This window comes from Malus domestica, chromosome 16 (assembly GCF_042453785.1).
Source record: "Malus domestica chromosome 16, GDT2T_hap1".
Classification (NCBI taxonomy): domain Eukaryota; kingdom Viridiplantae; phylum Streptophyta; class Magnoliopsida; order Rosales; family Rosaceae; genus Malus; species Malus domestica.
In genome coordinates this window covers 39,164,391-39,181,488 of record NC_091676.1, presented here as the reverse complement: position 1 = coordinate 39,181,488, position 17,098 = coordinate 39,164,391, and the positions used below count along the sequence as shown (strand labels likewise).

The 17,098-nt window shown below is 38.6% G+C and overlaps 1 protein-coding gene across 1 annotated transcript; it reads left to right on the top strand.

Moving 5' to 3' along the window:
* The first annotated feature begins 11,741 nt into the window (after nt 1–11,741).
* On the top strand, nt 11,742–14,535 carry LOC114823104 (uncharacterized). The gene is made up of 5 exons (XM_029098456.2): nt 11,742–11,958; nt 12,369–12,501; nt 13,260–13,356; nt 13,686–13,772; nt 14,229–14,535. The coding sequence occupies exons 1-5, from the start codon at nt 11,925–11,927 to the stop codon at nt 14,358–14,360; spliced, it is 483 nt and encodes a 160-aa protein (XP_028954289.1). The 5' UTR covers nt 11,742–11,924; the 3' UTR covers nt 14,361–14,535.
* The last annotated feature ends 2,563 nt before the right edge of the window (nt 14,536–17,098 follow it).

The following is a 17,098-nucleotide window of genomic DNA, read 5'->3' as shown; positions in this document are numbered from 1 at the left end:
TTTGTATGTGATTCGTTTAAATAACTTGTGTTAGCTAGGGTTGTTGATGGTCTCAAAATTGTTGAGACATCATCAATAAGCTAATGGATCTCAATGATTCACAATGGATCCAAGACAAGTTAGTGGGAGCAATATGCATTCAAATCAAGAAAATCTAATTGTTATTTTGAATGAATGCTAAGTTACAACAAGGCCAGTGGGAGTGATGTCATAATTTGAGCAACATGATGTGAATAAAGTCTATTTGATAGACTTGATGAAACATAGATGTTACTCGAAAATGACAAAACATAACACGGTCAATTTTGAAGTATAGACTTGAAATTGGACTTATTGATATAGCAAGGCTATCTCAAATAATGTTATATGGGAATTAAATCTCAAATGTTGAAGATTTAAGAAAGCATTTTCCTATGTGATAGGAAATCACTTTCATAACCCTTATAATGAATGTGTCATAAAATCACAAAAGGGACACATGTATTGACTTGTGAAGTAGATATCCAAAGGTGAAGAAACCACTGTGTTTATCACTTTAAGATATTACTATATCCCAGGATCAGAACCAAAGCAACTGATAGAGTATTATTGCCTTTAAGAAAGAAACATCAGAGTGGGACTCTGGAAGCGTGCATTCACTTAGGTTGTTAACCAAAGTGAAAATAAGCCATTTTAACAAATGGAACTTCATAATGGATGAAGTACTAATCATATGAATGAATTGTTAGTATTGTACTACAATGGTCTCAAGCTTGGAGCAAGGTTTGTATAAAGTATACAAACGAAATATATGAAGATATATAGTTTTAGAAACTGCTTCAAAAGGTGTTTTGAATGGAAGGGGTTCTTTTAGAACCAATGATTGAATCCAAACCATAAGGTCGTTAGTAGAGTACTACGACGTAATGGGGCGATAACTCAAGCCATGGAATCAAGGTCTCATCAAAGTATTCGAACACAATAAAGAGACATCATCAAATGTTTTGGAAACATTTGATAAGTAAATCCCTTTTAAATATAAAAGAGATTAATACATAACCAAGTTAACCTACGAGCATAAACTCTCTCGACAAGATGTATAAGATACACTAGTGATTGACTTTAGTGCAAGTGGGAGATTGTTGGAAATATGCCCTGAAAGTCAATCTTTGGAAGAAATCTTTCAGGACAAATGAATGGATGTATGGATGAATCTTATACATCAAATGGCAAAGACACGAATTAGGACTATCTCAATAAACGACATATGTCCTAAATAGTGTATCCATGGACAACGGATCGATTGGAGAAGTAATCTAATGAAGTTAGACTACAGAGACCTTCTTCACATAACCAGATGTCCAAAAGGTTCCTGGTCATTGGATTGTCGGAGGGATACTGACAATGCGTAGACCGGTACATACTGTGTCCGCTTCAATTGGAAGGATGGAAAGTCTCATCCCATTCGTGTTGTGACACTAAGACAAGTATGTAGGTGCTCATTAAGGGAATGAGTTCACTGAACACAATCGAACGAGAGTACTTGCATGGAGATCTACTCACATGTCAAGCAAGTAACTCTAATGGTTGGAAAGATGTAAGTAATCCTTAGACCTGAGGCATCGTCGTTGTCTTGTGGTTAAGTACTTAATCTTTGATTATGTCAAAGTCTCCCCATTCGAGGGTGTCCACAGCATAATTGGGGTTAAGCCACTTAGTCATGAAGGCAAGTGTATGCGCAACAAGGAATCTCTAATCCTCGATAAGAGAGGAAGAATACTCTAAGATATGATTCGGGAATCTTCGGCCGAAGTATCGAGCGTAATAAAGGAAAGCGTTCCTATACGACTCAATTGGATCATATAAGAAGGAATAATCACATTAGGGGTTTGACATGATATATCCATACCCTAATGATGTGATTGAGAGTATTGTATTAGAGAATGATTGAATTACATTGTAATTCCAACTGACTAGGTTCTTCGAATAAACTTCTACATTAGCTTGGGTAGCTATGACATATGGTTAGATGTCACTCATAGCTTGTGAGTTCTTCTAGATGATTAGATGTAGTCGTCAAAGAAGAAAGGTGAATTAAAATGAGGTTTTAATTCACTAAGTGATTGAATTAAATATAAGCAATTGGATTGATGCCAATCACCTCACTGCCTTGCTAATTAGAACCTAAAAGATTGTTCACCAAAACACTATTGTGGTGAGTAACTAATGGATGATGGAAACAATTAATTGGATTAATTATGTGTTGTGATTAATTTAGAAAAGTCTAAAGAAATCATAAAAGCGATAAAGATCGTTTTGGGCTTAAAGAAACGTTCGGGTTTAATTGGGCCCATTGGGCTTTTATTCAAGCATTGGATGACTTGAAATAAATGAAAGCCCAAAGCCCAAACAACACAAAGAGGGCCGGCCATATTAAGTGGGGAAGGAGAGAAAATTAGTCAAGTGTTGACTAGGTTTCTTTTGTCTATATAAGCAACTTTATAGAGATAAAGTTCATTAGGGTTTTTGTGTGTTAAAACAACAAAGAGGCAAAAGAAAAAGAGCTCTCTAAACTACACAAAGGCCGGCCACCAAAGGGGGTTTTTACTAACCTCTCTTACACCCTTTTGGTTATTCCTTCATCCTTCTCACTACACTAGTGGGTGAGGATCTTTAGAGGTTTCCTACTTTGGAAACTTGAAGAGAACCTAGGAGCACTCATTGTAACAAAGTGGAGGAGGCAAGGAGGGAAGCTAGGCTCAAGGATTTCAAGGAGCAAAGGGCTTGGAGGTGGTCCATCCTTGGTCTCAAGTCTAGATCAAGAGGTATAAGACTAACCTTCACCTTGTTCTTGATTCTTTAAAATGTTTTGATGCATTATATATAAACCTATGAACCTTGAAGGGGATTTGCATGACTATAGCTTTGATAATATGTTATAAATGCTTCCGCTGCTTTCGTATATTAAATTTGATTTGAATATGCATGATAGTCATTATGAAATCCCATTCTAGAAATCTCATAAATTTCCCTTCATTAATCACCTGAACATTCTGAGTAGTCTCATCCGCAATCTCTGGGCCCTCTAGCACTCTTTCACCAACCTCTGACCAACACCATGGCGTACGACAAGCTCTACCATAAAGTGCCTCAAATGGTAACATACCGATGCTCGAATGAAAACTATTGTTGTAGGAAAATTCCATCAATCTAAGCGATCATGCCAAGAATCACCAAACCGCAACACTGAAGATCTCAACATATCCTCCAACGTCTGAATAGTCCTCTCTGATTGTCCATCTGTCTGAGGATGATAAGCAGTACTGTAAAGCAATTTCGTACCAAGAGCTTCCTGGAAAGCTATCCAAAACTTAGAAGTAAATCTTGGATCTCGATCAGAAATAATATTCATTGGAACTCCATGATACTTCACAATCTTCGTGATGAACAACTTAGCCAATTTATTCAGAGGGTACTTCTCTCTCACTGGAATGAAGTGTGCTGACTTGGTAAGTCGATCTACAATCACCCAAACGCCATCGAATCCATTCTGAGTACGGGGAAGCTTATACACAAAATCCATAGATATATTTTCCCATTTCCACTGAGGAACAGGAAGTGGCTGCATCCGACCAAAAGGCTTCTTCCTTTCTGCTTTGACTTGTTGGCAAACAATACACCTACTTACGTACTCAGCAATCTCCCTCTTCATTCCCGGCCAATAATAAAATGGACGAATGGTTTGATACATCTTGGTTCCTCCTGGGTGCATCGCATAAGCCGAACAATGTGCTACATACAAAATTTCTTTCTTTAGTTCCTCGTTATTCGGCACATACATCATGTTCTCTTGCATAAGCGTGCCATCTGATTCCCGAATCCTGAGGTCTTCTTTTTCCCTTCACCTCTCAATTGAATCAATTCTTGAATCTCCTCATCAACCGGTTAACATTCGAGTACACAATCCACCAAAACTGACCTGACTTGGAAATTAGCAAGAAAGGCTTCTCTTCGCTCTTCCATTTCCAATTTAACTCCAATAACTTTCAAATCTGCAAGTAAAGGAACACGGCAAGCATACAAAGCATTAAGCCGACCTTGAGGTTTTCTACTCAAGTGCATCAACTACCACATTTGCACGACCCGGATGATACTCACTGGTGCAGTCATAGTCACTTAGTAACTCCATCCACCTTCGCTGACTTAGATTAAGATCATGCTGAGTGAAAAGATACTGAAGACTTTTATGATTTGTGAAGATCTGACATTTCTCACCATAAAGATAATGTCACCAAATCTTCAAGTGAATGTAGTAACTGCTAACTCCAAAACATAAGTAGGGTAATTCATTTCGTATGGTTTCAATTGCCGTGAAGTATAGGCAATCACCTTACCAGATTGCATCAACACGCATCCAAGACCATTCAAAGAGGCATCATCTAGACCTCATAACTTTCGCTATCATCTGGGACTGGTAACACAGGTGTAGGAGTGAGGAAATACTTCAACTGCTAACAACTTTGCTTAAAATTATCATCCCACTCACTTAACCTCTTTTCTCGTCAATCTCGTCAATGGCAAAGTAACGGCTGAAAAATCCTTAACAACCATCTGTAATAACCTGCTAAGCTAAGAAAACTCCGAACCTCAGTCACGGTTCGAGGTTGTTCCCAATTCTCTCCAGTTGTCACTCATTGAGGATCTACTTGAATACCTTGTATAGATATCACATGTCCCAAAAATGCCACTTGATTCGTCCAAAATTGACATTTGCTAAACTTAGCATACAACCGATGTTCCCTCAAATATTTCAACACCAACTCAAACTGACTAGTATGCTTTACTTTCAATTTAAGAGTATACCAGACCTCAACTCTTTCCTTGAAAACACATGGGCACCTCTAAGCTGATCAAACAATCATCAATGCGCGGCAATGGATAACGGTTCTCAATCGTTACCCAATTCAATTGACTATAATCGATGTATAACCTTAACGTCCACATTCTTTCTCATAAATAAACTGGGCTCTCCCCGATGACATACTAGGTTGAATGGAGCCTTTATCAACCAATTCTTGCAATTGGATTTTCAATTCTCTTAACTCAGCGGAGTCATTCTATATGGAAATAAAGATATAAGATCTGTACCTGGAAGCAAATCAATAGTAAACTTCACATCTCTGTCTGGCGGCAATCCAGGTAAATCATCTGGAACACATCTGGAAAATGTCTACCACTCGTACGTCATCCACAATACTAGGAGTACGATCCTACAACACCACATGAGCTAGGTATCCTTGGCAACCTTTTGATAACAGTTTCTTTACTCTCACCACAGAAATAACGGCATGCCTCACTACAATCTGCTCACTCACAAAAGTGCCTCCAATATTCCAAGACAATGGGAAGTAACTGATTTCCCGTAGTAATCCATATTGGCACGATTATAATGCAACCAATCTGTGCCTAAAATCACATCAAAATCCACAATGTCTAACGGAATAAGACTCGCTGGCATAACTACTTCTTCCACCATCACTGGACACCCTGAATAATCATAACCGACATAGAATGACCTACATGTTTACCTGCTTAACGAATCCAACAAATAAGTTATGGATATTACGGTCTGCAGCCCGCAATAACGATAACTCACTGTCGTCTCGATAAGTAAGCAACAATTCTTAAGGGTGCAATATTATCATTTTACTCCTCACAGGGAAAATACATATATACACCTCGATCGTGCTCATTCACTACTTCATTGGACAACATCGTCAATAATAAAAATTATATCAGCCGGAGTCAGCTAGAATGACCTGTACGGCTGAGTCTACAGCTCGACCATCCATGTTAGCACATAAGTCGGAGTCACATATAGTGACCTGTACGACTTAGTCATCAATTTTCCAAGTGATATGTCAAGGAAGATTGTTGGGTAACAACTGATCCCAGGGGCGATTCATACCTCTATGTCTCATCTAACCACATGAACACATTCATAACTTCCCACACTCTCCAGAGTGCCTCATATTGTACCTACGGTACAAAGATACATTTCCTTTACCAGTCACCTTGCCGCAGGAATCTGGGATCACTAGTAAATCTATCACTTCGCCTCTGACCAGTGGCACAAAAACCTCAGCTGGGAAAATTAGCTTTAGTTTCACTTATTTTGAAGCTCTGAGTCTTCCGAGGTCTTTGATATGACGGATCTTTAACTTTATCGTCTTTATTCTGATTCTCATTCTTTTCTTATTCCTCTTTACTCTCGCTGATCATGTTCTCAGAGTCCTCAATGCTCAACAACATCTCATAAACTCCTGGTAAAAAGTACAATGAATAGTGGTCGCCAAAGGACGCCACTTCTTCATATTATCCAGCCAGCTAAAAACGACATAACACCTCGACCGGATTAGCAACAACATCCGAATGGAAACAAGGCAAGTCTGTAAACTCTCTATAATAATATGCCGGAGGAATTAACTTTTCCTTAAATAATTTTTTAAACACCTTCCAAACAGCTGTTCTTCCGATAACATCGGATAACATTCATATCTCCATCAGAATGCAGATTCAACACTCAGAAACTAGGTAGTCATCTCGACCCACCTGTCGGGAGGAAGATTCCCTTGACTTTGCATAATCCGAAACGCCTTTTTCCCAAATGATTAAGCCATCAATCTGATCCCTTAGGTTCTTCATTTCCCTAAAGTGATTCAAATTTAACTTATAACCAGTCTCAAAGGTTCCTTTAGATAATAGACTGAATCACAATGGCAATAGTTTCCCCCCAAACTACTATATCAGGGAATTTAGGCCCATCCGAACTACGTGGCTCGCTACGAGGCGGTATAGTTCTGACAGAAGACCCTAGGAAATTCTCAAGATGTCAAGAATTGCAACCTAGGCTCTGATACCAACTGACACACCCCGTCCCAAAGGAGGGCATGCTGGCCGTCACGTGAGAGTGATGTAACCATTTACACAGTTCGAAAGCTTTAAAGAATACAATTACTAAGACACCAAAGCTCTGCTAACTTGAACCTGGAGGGGCGCAAAAAAAAATTGAGTGGGTCAGCAAAACAAAGCTTTTCGAAAACCTTTCATTTAAAACATTTCTAACCCCTCGCCGTAAAACCTGTATACTTTCCCAGAAATTTATTATAAAAACATAAATATATAAATCATCAAAACTCAGCTCACCATCTATCAACATAACATTTCAGAAAGAATATGCCATGCCATGCCAAAATATAATATGAATGCATCGATATAAATCAGGTGAAATAATAAATCAACCGGAGACCCTACAGTGGTCCTGTACGGCTGATTCTATAGCTCAATATCCCATCCAGCCGGAGTCACCAACTGTGACCTGTACTGCCCTGCCGGAGTCACCAACTGTGACATGTACGGCACTACACTACACATAAGTCGGAACTACGTATAGTAGTCTGTACGACTAAGATGGTGAAATAATACGGTCTAGTGCTTCTCTCATCAATCATCTGTGCACATAATCTAAGGTCACCTACCAGTCGGAACCCCTCTAATGGTCTGTACGACTAGCATGTCGAAACCCTCTCATGGTCTGTACGACATGCACCTACTTGGATCCAAGGTGAGCGTGCGGTGCGGTGAATAATATAAGCACTAACACCAGGGGTGCAGGTTATGAGCTCTCAACACAATTCACATCAATAAATCATACGAATAATGTAAAAACTCTGTGCGTCCACAACGTCAATTCACATATATATGCATCAATTATCAATTCAAATATCTCATCAATTGCATGCATGGCATTTTAAAACATATTTTCATATAAATGCATTTTCTGGGAAAAACAGTAGTATATAGGTAATACGAAAACAAAACTGCCCACTCACCTGGAATTCACCCTACAACTCCCTAGCACAACACATCAAGGCGTCATGACGATCGGCGCCTAGAACAATAATCAAATCCAACCTCAGAATTCATATCAATAGAATATAACTTATATAAAACACGTCCCTACGCAGTTCAATCTGGAAGATCTGCAACTCAGATTTCCAATCCATAACTTCTAGAGGTCCACAATATATCCCTAGAACAACATCCTAAAATTTCCTTACCATCCAACGGTCGGATCTCCGACAATTATCAAAACCAAGTGACGGTTAACATTCTATATTATGGACTTACAACTCCAATTCCGGAAGATCCGTAAATCGGATTCCCAATCCGTAAGTTCCTATAATCCTCAATTATTATGTATTACGACGCATCAAAGTTTGGTGACGATCCAACGGTCGGATCGTCAATTCACATTTTCACCTATATGCGAAATAACTATAAAACGTTATTTAAAGCACCTAACCAACAATTCTTAATAACTTCTCATACGGTTCTCAAATTGGGTATATGAATATACCACAGTGACCTACTCGACGTCACGAACGTCGAGGAATTTTTAAAATAATTTTTTAGCGTCGCACGCGCCCCCACGCGCCGTGGGTGGCACGGACCTACGCGCGCCCACGCGCATCACCTTCAACCTCGCGACGCCGGAACAGTGCCACCGGCGCCGAAAACTGGGTAAACCTGCAACTCAGGTTTTCTCGGCCATTTCTTCACCATTTTGACCCAAATTTCTTCCTACATGCTCTAAATCAAGAGAGGAAGAAGTCCATACCTTAAAAAAACCTTTAAAAACGTCTGAATCTCGACGGAGCAATTTCCTAAAAACCAGTCACCTTGGGACTTCGTGATCCCGACGTCCAAATCGACGCAACGAAGCACTCCGAGCTTCATGCGAACCTTCTAGAGCTCGCTGTGAGCTTGGATCGTCCTAAAAACCAACCAATAAAAAGTTCGTGAACAGTGCTTAATTTGGTGCTCGTGATTTCAACGTGATATCAAACGAGTTTTTACCTGAAATGGGTATGGATGTGCTCGTAGGGTCCTCACGAACACAATGGTGACTTTATAATCCTCGATCTGCGAAGTTTGCAAGGGTTTTGTTCTTTGTCCGTACGGTTCAAAGGAGAGAGAGAAACCGAGAGGGAGGAGAGAGAGAGTTCTATGAGAGAGAGAGGGTACGGGAGTGAGAGAGAAATGATAGGGTTGTGTGGTCCAAAATTGTACACCCAATCAAAACCAATTATCTCCTCACTTGCAAATGGTTCCAAATTAATAGGAACTTACCTATTTGGTCCCCTTCCATAATTTTAACCACACACACTTACCACGAAAAATTCAACGTCCAAGGGCAACATCGTCTTTTCACGCCATCTGTAATTTATTTCTGGGACGGGCTGTCACAATAAGATACATGAGTGACTTAGTACCACATAGAGTTCCTATGAGGTTCAAAATTTTGACTATCTTCATTATCTCTATGTGTAGAGTAAGTGTATTGTGAAGAGTAGTCATCAAATGATAAATCCCCATAATAGTTTTGCATGTAATTGTTAACATGCCACCCATATGGATCCGAGATTGGTTGATGTTGTCCATAAGCAAAATCATTTGAAGACATTTCTAGTAGCTTCAAAAAGCAGGGTGAATATATTGAAGACCAAACCTCACGATCACTGACACGTGGGCTGGATATTTTGAAAGCAGGTTTGGATTTTTTTTTTCTTCTCTCGGATAACACAAACATGGGCTGGATATAAGAAATTTCTTATATATTTTATGAATTAATTAAATTTACTATATCAAATGTAAATAATTCTTGACTAATATGTTATTTCTTATAAAAGAATATACATATGGGAATGTTTTATGTATATATATAATATGCTTGCCTATGAAAAAAAACCTAATATTATCTAAATAATTTATAATTTATATAACATATATATATATATATATAATATATATACCAAACTTTTAAAAATATAAAAAACCCACATAGTGGGGTTTTCATTATTAAAAAGTTAAAACCATCAACCATCCCCTCACCTCTTTAACATCACCCGTCCACTTTTAAAACCATCTCATGGTTTTCAATTTTATAATCAAAACCACCTTGGGTTACCTCACTAAAACCATCCCATGGTTTTCAATTTCATAATTAAAACTACCTTGGGTGGTTTTCATCACATCACCCGTTTTAATCACATCCCATGGTTCTCTTCGCACTCTCAGACTCTCTTCCCTCATCTTCACAGTTAGACGAGCTGCAGATCGTCTTTGCGAAAATTCCCTCATCTTCACAGATCATCTTCATAGATCTACAACTTCCAATCTCGTACGAATTTCTGCAGCTCGTCTCTACGAATTTCTGCAGCCCATTGCAAAAATTGCAGCAAGTTTAGGATTTGCAGCAAGTTTTAGAACACTGGACTTTTCATTTCCGACGACAGAGGGGCAGATCTTGGGTCTGAGCCTGGATTGCAAAGAGAGATATGGGCAGCTGGGACGACGCAGCCTCGGCTGCCTTTCGACGACGGAGCCACGACGACTTTTTCGATAATAACGAATATATCGCGATATTATCGATATTATCGCGATATTTTGACGATAATGAGACGGATACGTGGGAAAATATCGGCATCTTTGAAAAACGATAATATCGGCGATATATCGTCGATATTATCGATATTTTAGTCATTGGATGCAGCATCACTTAGCAAACAAAGTAGATGCAGAATTGGTTGTTAACGCACAATGTAGATGCATACTAGTTCTTAACACAAGCTTGATGCAGATTCCTTTTTTCTTTTTCTACAATTTATTTATGTGCAGAACCAATTTACAAACAGAAAGTAGAACCATAATTAATATACAAAGTGCAGCATCAGTACAAAGTACAACATCAAACCAGACGATTAATGTTTTTACTCACAAAATTTACAAGCATATTCTTTCTTTTTTTTTTTTCAAATATTGTTAAAGAATCAGTATAAATATAAACTAGAAAAGCGAAACTAAATCATCTAAAACATTGAAATTGTTTTGTCTCGAACTGGAACACTGAATTTTTTTTTTAAAATCAAGTGCAAAAAACACTTGATAATGCATGCGTTTTTTACAGTTTTCCGAAAGTGTCTTTTGCAAAAACAAGTGCAAAAACGCTTGATAATGCATCCAAAACTTTGATAATGCATTCGTTTTTTACAGAGTTCAAAATATAATCATGCAAAAAGAATGATTTTGAGTAGTAGAAAAACCTTTAAAACACTGATCTTCTAGAAGTCTGGCTAAACGTGTGTATCGCTTACTGAAAATCCAGCTTAAAAGTGTCGGAATCTATGAAGATTTTAGGGTTTTTTTCTCCGAAAGTATCTTTTGCGTGATAGTGTTTGAAATGATAGGTTTGGGGAAGATGAAACCATCACTTTGCGATATTGAATAAGGAAAACCGGTTCGTTTTTATGGTTTTTTTGTCATGTAGTGTTTAATATGTCTGTTTCTTAACGGTTCGTTTTTATGGTTTTTTGGGTTGGGCTTGGGTTTCTGTTATTGGATTTTTTGTCCTTCCTTGAAATGTTTTAAAATTTGTGGAATTACGCGAAATATGGTATATATTTGGGACAAGGATCCTCTCCGAATACTCTTTGTGGGGATCCAGGAGATCAATCAATCGTGTCCGCTCATCGTACATCGTGGGATCAGTTTTCGTTAGGTACTATTTATATTCAATTTAAAATAATTTCTAACCGCACGATGTACGATGAACGGATACGATTGATTAATCCCTCGAATCCCTCGAATCCCCACAAATAAGATCCGTAGTGGATCCTATTCCATATATTTGGGTCTCTTAAAAGGCTCCCCAAAAAAACATAGTAATTAATAATTAATTTCTTTGTCAGCATTTGAGATATCAAAGAAGCAACATTGCATTGTTAATATCGAACCGATTAATTCCTTCTTCTCCCGACAGTCTTAACATTGGAAACTCTCTTTGTTGGTGTGGCGTGCGAAATCCAGACCTCAAAGCATTAAGCATGGCTGCTGTTTCCAATTCGCTGGCTCTTACAGGTAAATTCCTCCCCATCATCTAATTAAACTAAAACTCGATTCATTGCTTTGTTGGATTCTTTTCTCTTTTTTTTTTTTGTACAAAATATTTCTCGATTTATGAGACCCATGATCTTATACCTTATGATGCTAGGCTTAGATTTTTCGATGCGATATTCTGTAATCTGGGAGTAAACTGATGTAGCTTACTGGTATGCAAATGGTTCTAGTTTATTCAAAATATCCCCAGCTGATCTAAGGGTTTTACATATATATTGGTTTCCATTGTCTAAGTCATGAGTGTTAGAACTCGTTTAACATTATTGTGACATTTTCCGTGTCAGAAAGTAATTGATTTGTGCACTATGTCTGTTTTTGAGCTCGATTTGGAATAATGGTTCGTTTTCTGTTCCTCTGAAATTCTTCACCAGGATCTTCTCTGATACCACCACAACAGTATCTTGGGAGTGTGGCACCGACAAACTTTTCACTCACTTCAAAACGTATTGGGAAAATTCAACCTCCCAACTCCAAGAGGTCTATCTCAGTTCAGGCTGCATATAGGTATTCCATTTGGTCTTGCGTTGTGATCACGACTGTTTTTCAGGGCACATGCTGCTAGTTTAATGCAAAATCCATGGTTGCTGCTGATTTTCCTTAAGCGTGACTTTCTCAGTGGAGTTCTATAGTGTTGGATTTGTGTCTTCCCCGACAATATGTATATGATGATTATAATTGATCAGATTTCTGGACATGTTAATTATCATAACTCAAACTATTAAATCAGCAAAAGATATAAATGAGATCAAAATTTGGTTTCCTGTAAGATATATTTGCCTAATTACTCGTTGCGGGACTTAAACCAACACCTCACGGCACGAGCTACACATTCCTGTTTCACAAATTGGTTAAAGGATTGTTGGAAAATATTTTTCCATGTGTCTTGTCTTCTCCTATTATGAAAGAATGAGAAATGAGAGAGAATTACAATCTCTCCATTTTGAAAAAAAGGAGATAATGGTGACAGACCTTTGAAGTGATGAGAGTATTATTATATGTCACATTGTGTCTCCTCTCCTACACAATGCCCTGTTTAATTTCTCTTTCTCACAATCCAGTGTTGTGTTCAGTAATGAATAGTAATAATTTCATTTTCCCAGCTGTCAGTTGGTGGTGTTTTCACAATCTTACAATATCATTGATATCAGATATGGTCTTTCGAAATTCAATTTTGTATTTTTGGCCATTATATGTCATTTTCAGTTTCACCACATGTTCTTTCAGTAATATTGTAATGTCAATCTCTACTTGTGCAATTACAGTGATGGTGGTAGGTCAAACAGTTCGGGTATCTTTGTTAGTGGCTTTGTTTTGGGAGGACTTATAGTTGGCACATTGGGCGCTGTCTATGCACCTCAGGTTGCTGTTCTTATTTGATTATAATTACCTTTTTTCCTCCCCGCAAATTCTCATATGATCGTTATTTTGTTCCGTGCTACTTTCTGTCCATCTTGTTCATCAGTCAATTATTTTAATTTTCTTAATGTTTATATTTTGTTAGTAATGAGTTATCCACTTTAACAAAGTGTTAAGTGTATACTCTGTACCGCACAACTGTTGTGGATTGTGCTCTGTGATATATAAATCTTGCAGTTTGTAGGCTACAGAGTTTTCTTTACTTGGTGTACCCTTGCATTAAGCTAATGAAACCATTTTTCCCACTGAGCATTTTCCTTTTTAATCAACAGATCAGTAAAGCACTGGCTGGAGCTGACCGAAAGGATCTGATGAGAAAATTGCCCAAGTTCATATATGATGAAGACAAAGCTTTGGAGGTGAGAAGTTTCCCTTGAACGGTTATCCCGATCTTTACATAATCAATTACGAGGATTATTTGAAATGGCCTTTGCTGCTTTCTGTTTGTTAATTTTCTTTGTTTTTCCCTATATTTACGCATTCTTTGGAGATGCTGAAATGCTATTTTGTTGTTGTGGTTTTGGTCATTTGTTTCAAATTTTATCAATTATCTTCAATAACCATTACTTGCCAAAATGTTCGGTTATATGTTGACTATAGGAAGAGAGACCATTGTGATTCTAATTCCGTAATCTTCTGTCTCTTTTCTTTCCTTATTTGCAAATTCACATTATTCATCTGTTTTTGCACCAAAATGTTTGGTTATATGTTGATTATAGGGAGAGAGACCATTGTGATTCCTAATCCCGTAATCTTCAGTCTCTTTTCTTTCTTTATTTGCAAATTCACATTATTCATCTGTTTTTGCACCGCAGAAAACACGAAAAATACTGGCTGAGAAGATAGCGCAGCTGAACTCTGCGATTGATGATGTTTCTGGTCAACTCCGCTCAGAGGACGACCCAGATGAAGTATCTGTGAACTCAGAATTTGAGGCTGTCGTATGAGTCACTCTAAATTTCTTGAATTTTAGTGTTTCGATATCAATAATCAATGTAGTATTTCTTTTCTGTGGAATCTCAAAGTTCTGGTTAAGTAATTGCAGTTTGTACCCCATGTGATTCCAAAATTGCTAATATTTGGACGACGCCAAATATAGGATTTTTCTCCTTTTCTGCTGTATTTTTTGTCTCTAGTAATTTGCACCGTAAAGACCATATACTTTACACAAAAACAAAAAGAACAAAATAATACCATATCCATGCTCTGTGGTTGAGATCTTCACTCCTTAGAGTTGTGGCTATTACATGCCTTTTTTGATATAAGCGAGATTGTTTAAACTACGGAGAGGAGGATTTAAACTCAGGTGCAAAGGAGAGCATACTATTCTAACTTCAATCAACTTGGTTATTACATGCCTTTTTCTTTCTTTTCTTTTCCTGGAAATAATTTTTCTTGTATTTTTGTTTATTTTTGGGTCGGATTTCTGTATTTGTCTCGTGACGAAAGGGCATTCTAGGAAGGGAGGGGTGGAAATAATCCGCCCATAGACATTAGACATGATCTTATCTCCTATATCTTCATGTACCATGCTATAACCACAAGTTCCTTTAATCCAATTGCAACCATAATTTAAAATAATGTAACGTCCACAATGCCAATGGCAAGCATATCAACTGTATATAAATATATACATATATATGTTTATGTATACGTATATATGTTTATGTATATGTATATATGTTTATGTATATGTATTTGTATATGTTGGCAAGTCAGTCCCTTAGCTCTAGTTGCTTGCAGCCATGGCTTCACACGCAGCTCTCGCCTCTTCGAGAGTCCCGGCTTATACCAGGCTTCCCTCCAAGCCCTCCCACTCATTTCCCACCCAATGCTTCTCCAAGGTCTCTCTCTTTCTCTTGAACAGAGTTCATCGAGCGTGTTATTTATTGGCTTTGCTAGTTTGGTATAATTTGCTTACTCTTTTTTAGCTGTGCAGAGGCTTGAAGTTGGTGAGTTTTCGGGACTACGATCGAGTTCATGTGTGACCTATGCAAGCAATGGCAGAGAACAATCCTTCTTTGATGCTGTGGCTGCCCAGCTTACTCCCAAGGTTATATCTTCCCATTTTCATTCATTTCATTAGGCAATTGTTTGGGCCCAAAATATTGATTTGGGCCGAATTTGGAGTTGCATTCGGCCTAGTGATTTTTCTAGAATTATCGTGGGTTTTTTGGGTCATGGGCCGCCTAGTCGGGGTTGGTCAAGTCCCATGGCAAGACGGATTGTGTGGATAGGGGAGTAATCGAGACCTAGTGTGATGAGGAGTTGAAAACAAGCCAGGACTCTAAATGAATCTAGTCCATCAGGAAAGCAGGTTCAAAGTCCTATTTGCACTAGGATTGGCCAAGGCCTGGTCAGGTTAGGTTAAGGAATCCTAATTTGACTATGCTTCTGGCTCGTCTGTAGTTTGTTGCTATAAATAGAGAAGGGTGTGCATCATTCAACCGTTTCCAACTCAACACACAAACTGCCCTGCGCAAATTCTCACTCTACTCGAAACCTCTTAACAACCTTGAGATTTTCGTTTTCTTTTTCGCCAACACATCTTCAGTTTGGATAAACAGCACTGTTAAGGTAATTGGTGAACACCTTTAGTTTGGATAAGCAGCACTGTTGCCGTAGAATCAGCCGACCATGGAGCACCTTCAATTTGGATAAACAGCACTGAATCGAAGCCGACTGATTATCTATCCAAGTCTCAGTCAAGAAGGATTTTTGAATCCCTATTGGCAGAGGTCATCTCACCAGCCTTCTCGGCGAAGCGAGGTGTTACAGATTACTGGGCTCGGCGCATTGAACGCCGAGTTGTTTTATGATTGGATATTCACAAGTAAGTTTTTAGTTCGACATTCTGACGGCCGAACCACATTTATGATTGGATATTCACAAGTAAGTTTTAGAGTTCGGCATTCTGACGGCCGAACCACATTCACCATCAAGACATATATCTCTTTTGAGTACTTGTGTCCGTATACTTTGGAGCCAGTTCAGCATGCTTATACTCTTATGAATATAATCACCGTGATCGAACCCGACGCTGACGATCCGTAAACTTCGCCAGACTAGCAGCCTTATCTTCAGGCTCTAGAACCAGAAGGCCGAGACGTGTTCCTTCCTCGGCCGCAATCGTGAGATCAAGAAGTCAGCTGAGCGCTCAACGCAACATCAACAAATTTTACTCCCCGGCCGAGCTCGGTCGTTGAGTTGGCACACCCCGCACATAACCAAATGACATAGTTAGCTTATTAATTTCTCGACCTGCGCGCCACGTAGGCTTGGTAGTTTTTAGGGTCAACATTTTGGCACGCCTAGTAGAACCAAGTGCTAAAACTACAAAGTTCGTACCCGTCGAAACATGATCAGTTAAAAAGAAAACAGTCATGGTAAAGTCCACAACCAACCTTCCAGTTCAGAATCCAGGACAAGAGGACTTGTGACAGGCTCAAAATCCTCCTATCGCCACAATGCCTGAGGCCACAAGCGCGACACTCTAGGAAAAGGAAATTGCCCTCAACGGCCAACCTCACAATGTAGAAACCCCTAACAAAAACATAGGCGTTTTAATAGAAGATTGCGATGAGGATGGTGGTGAAGGTTCTGATCCACCGACTAGATCTTTTCTTCGAAGAAGACTTGAAGAGTAATCTTAGGTTTTCAATCGAGAAGTAAGAAGCATACTTGA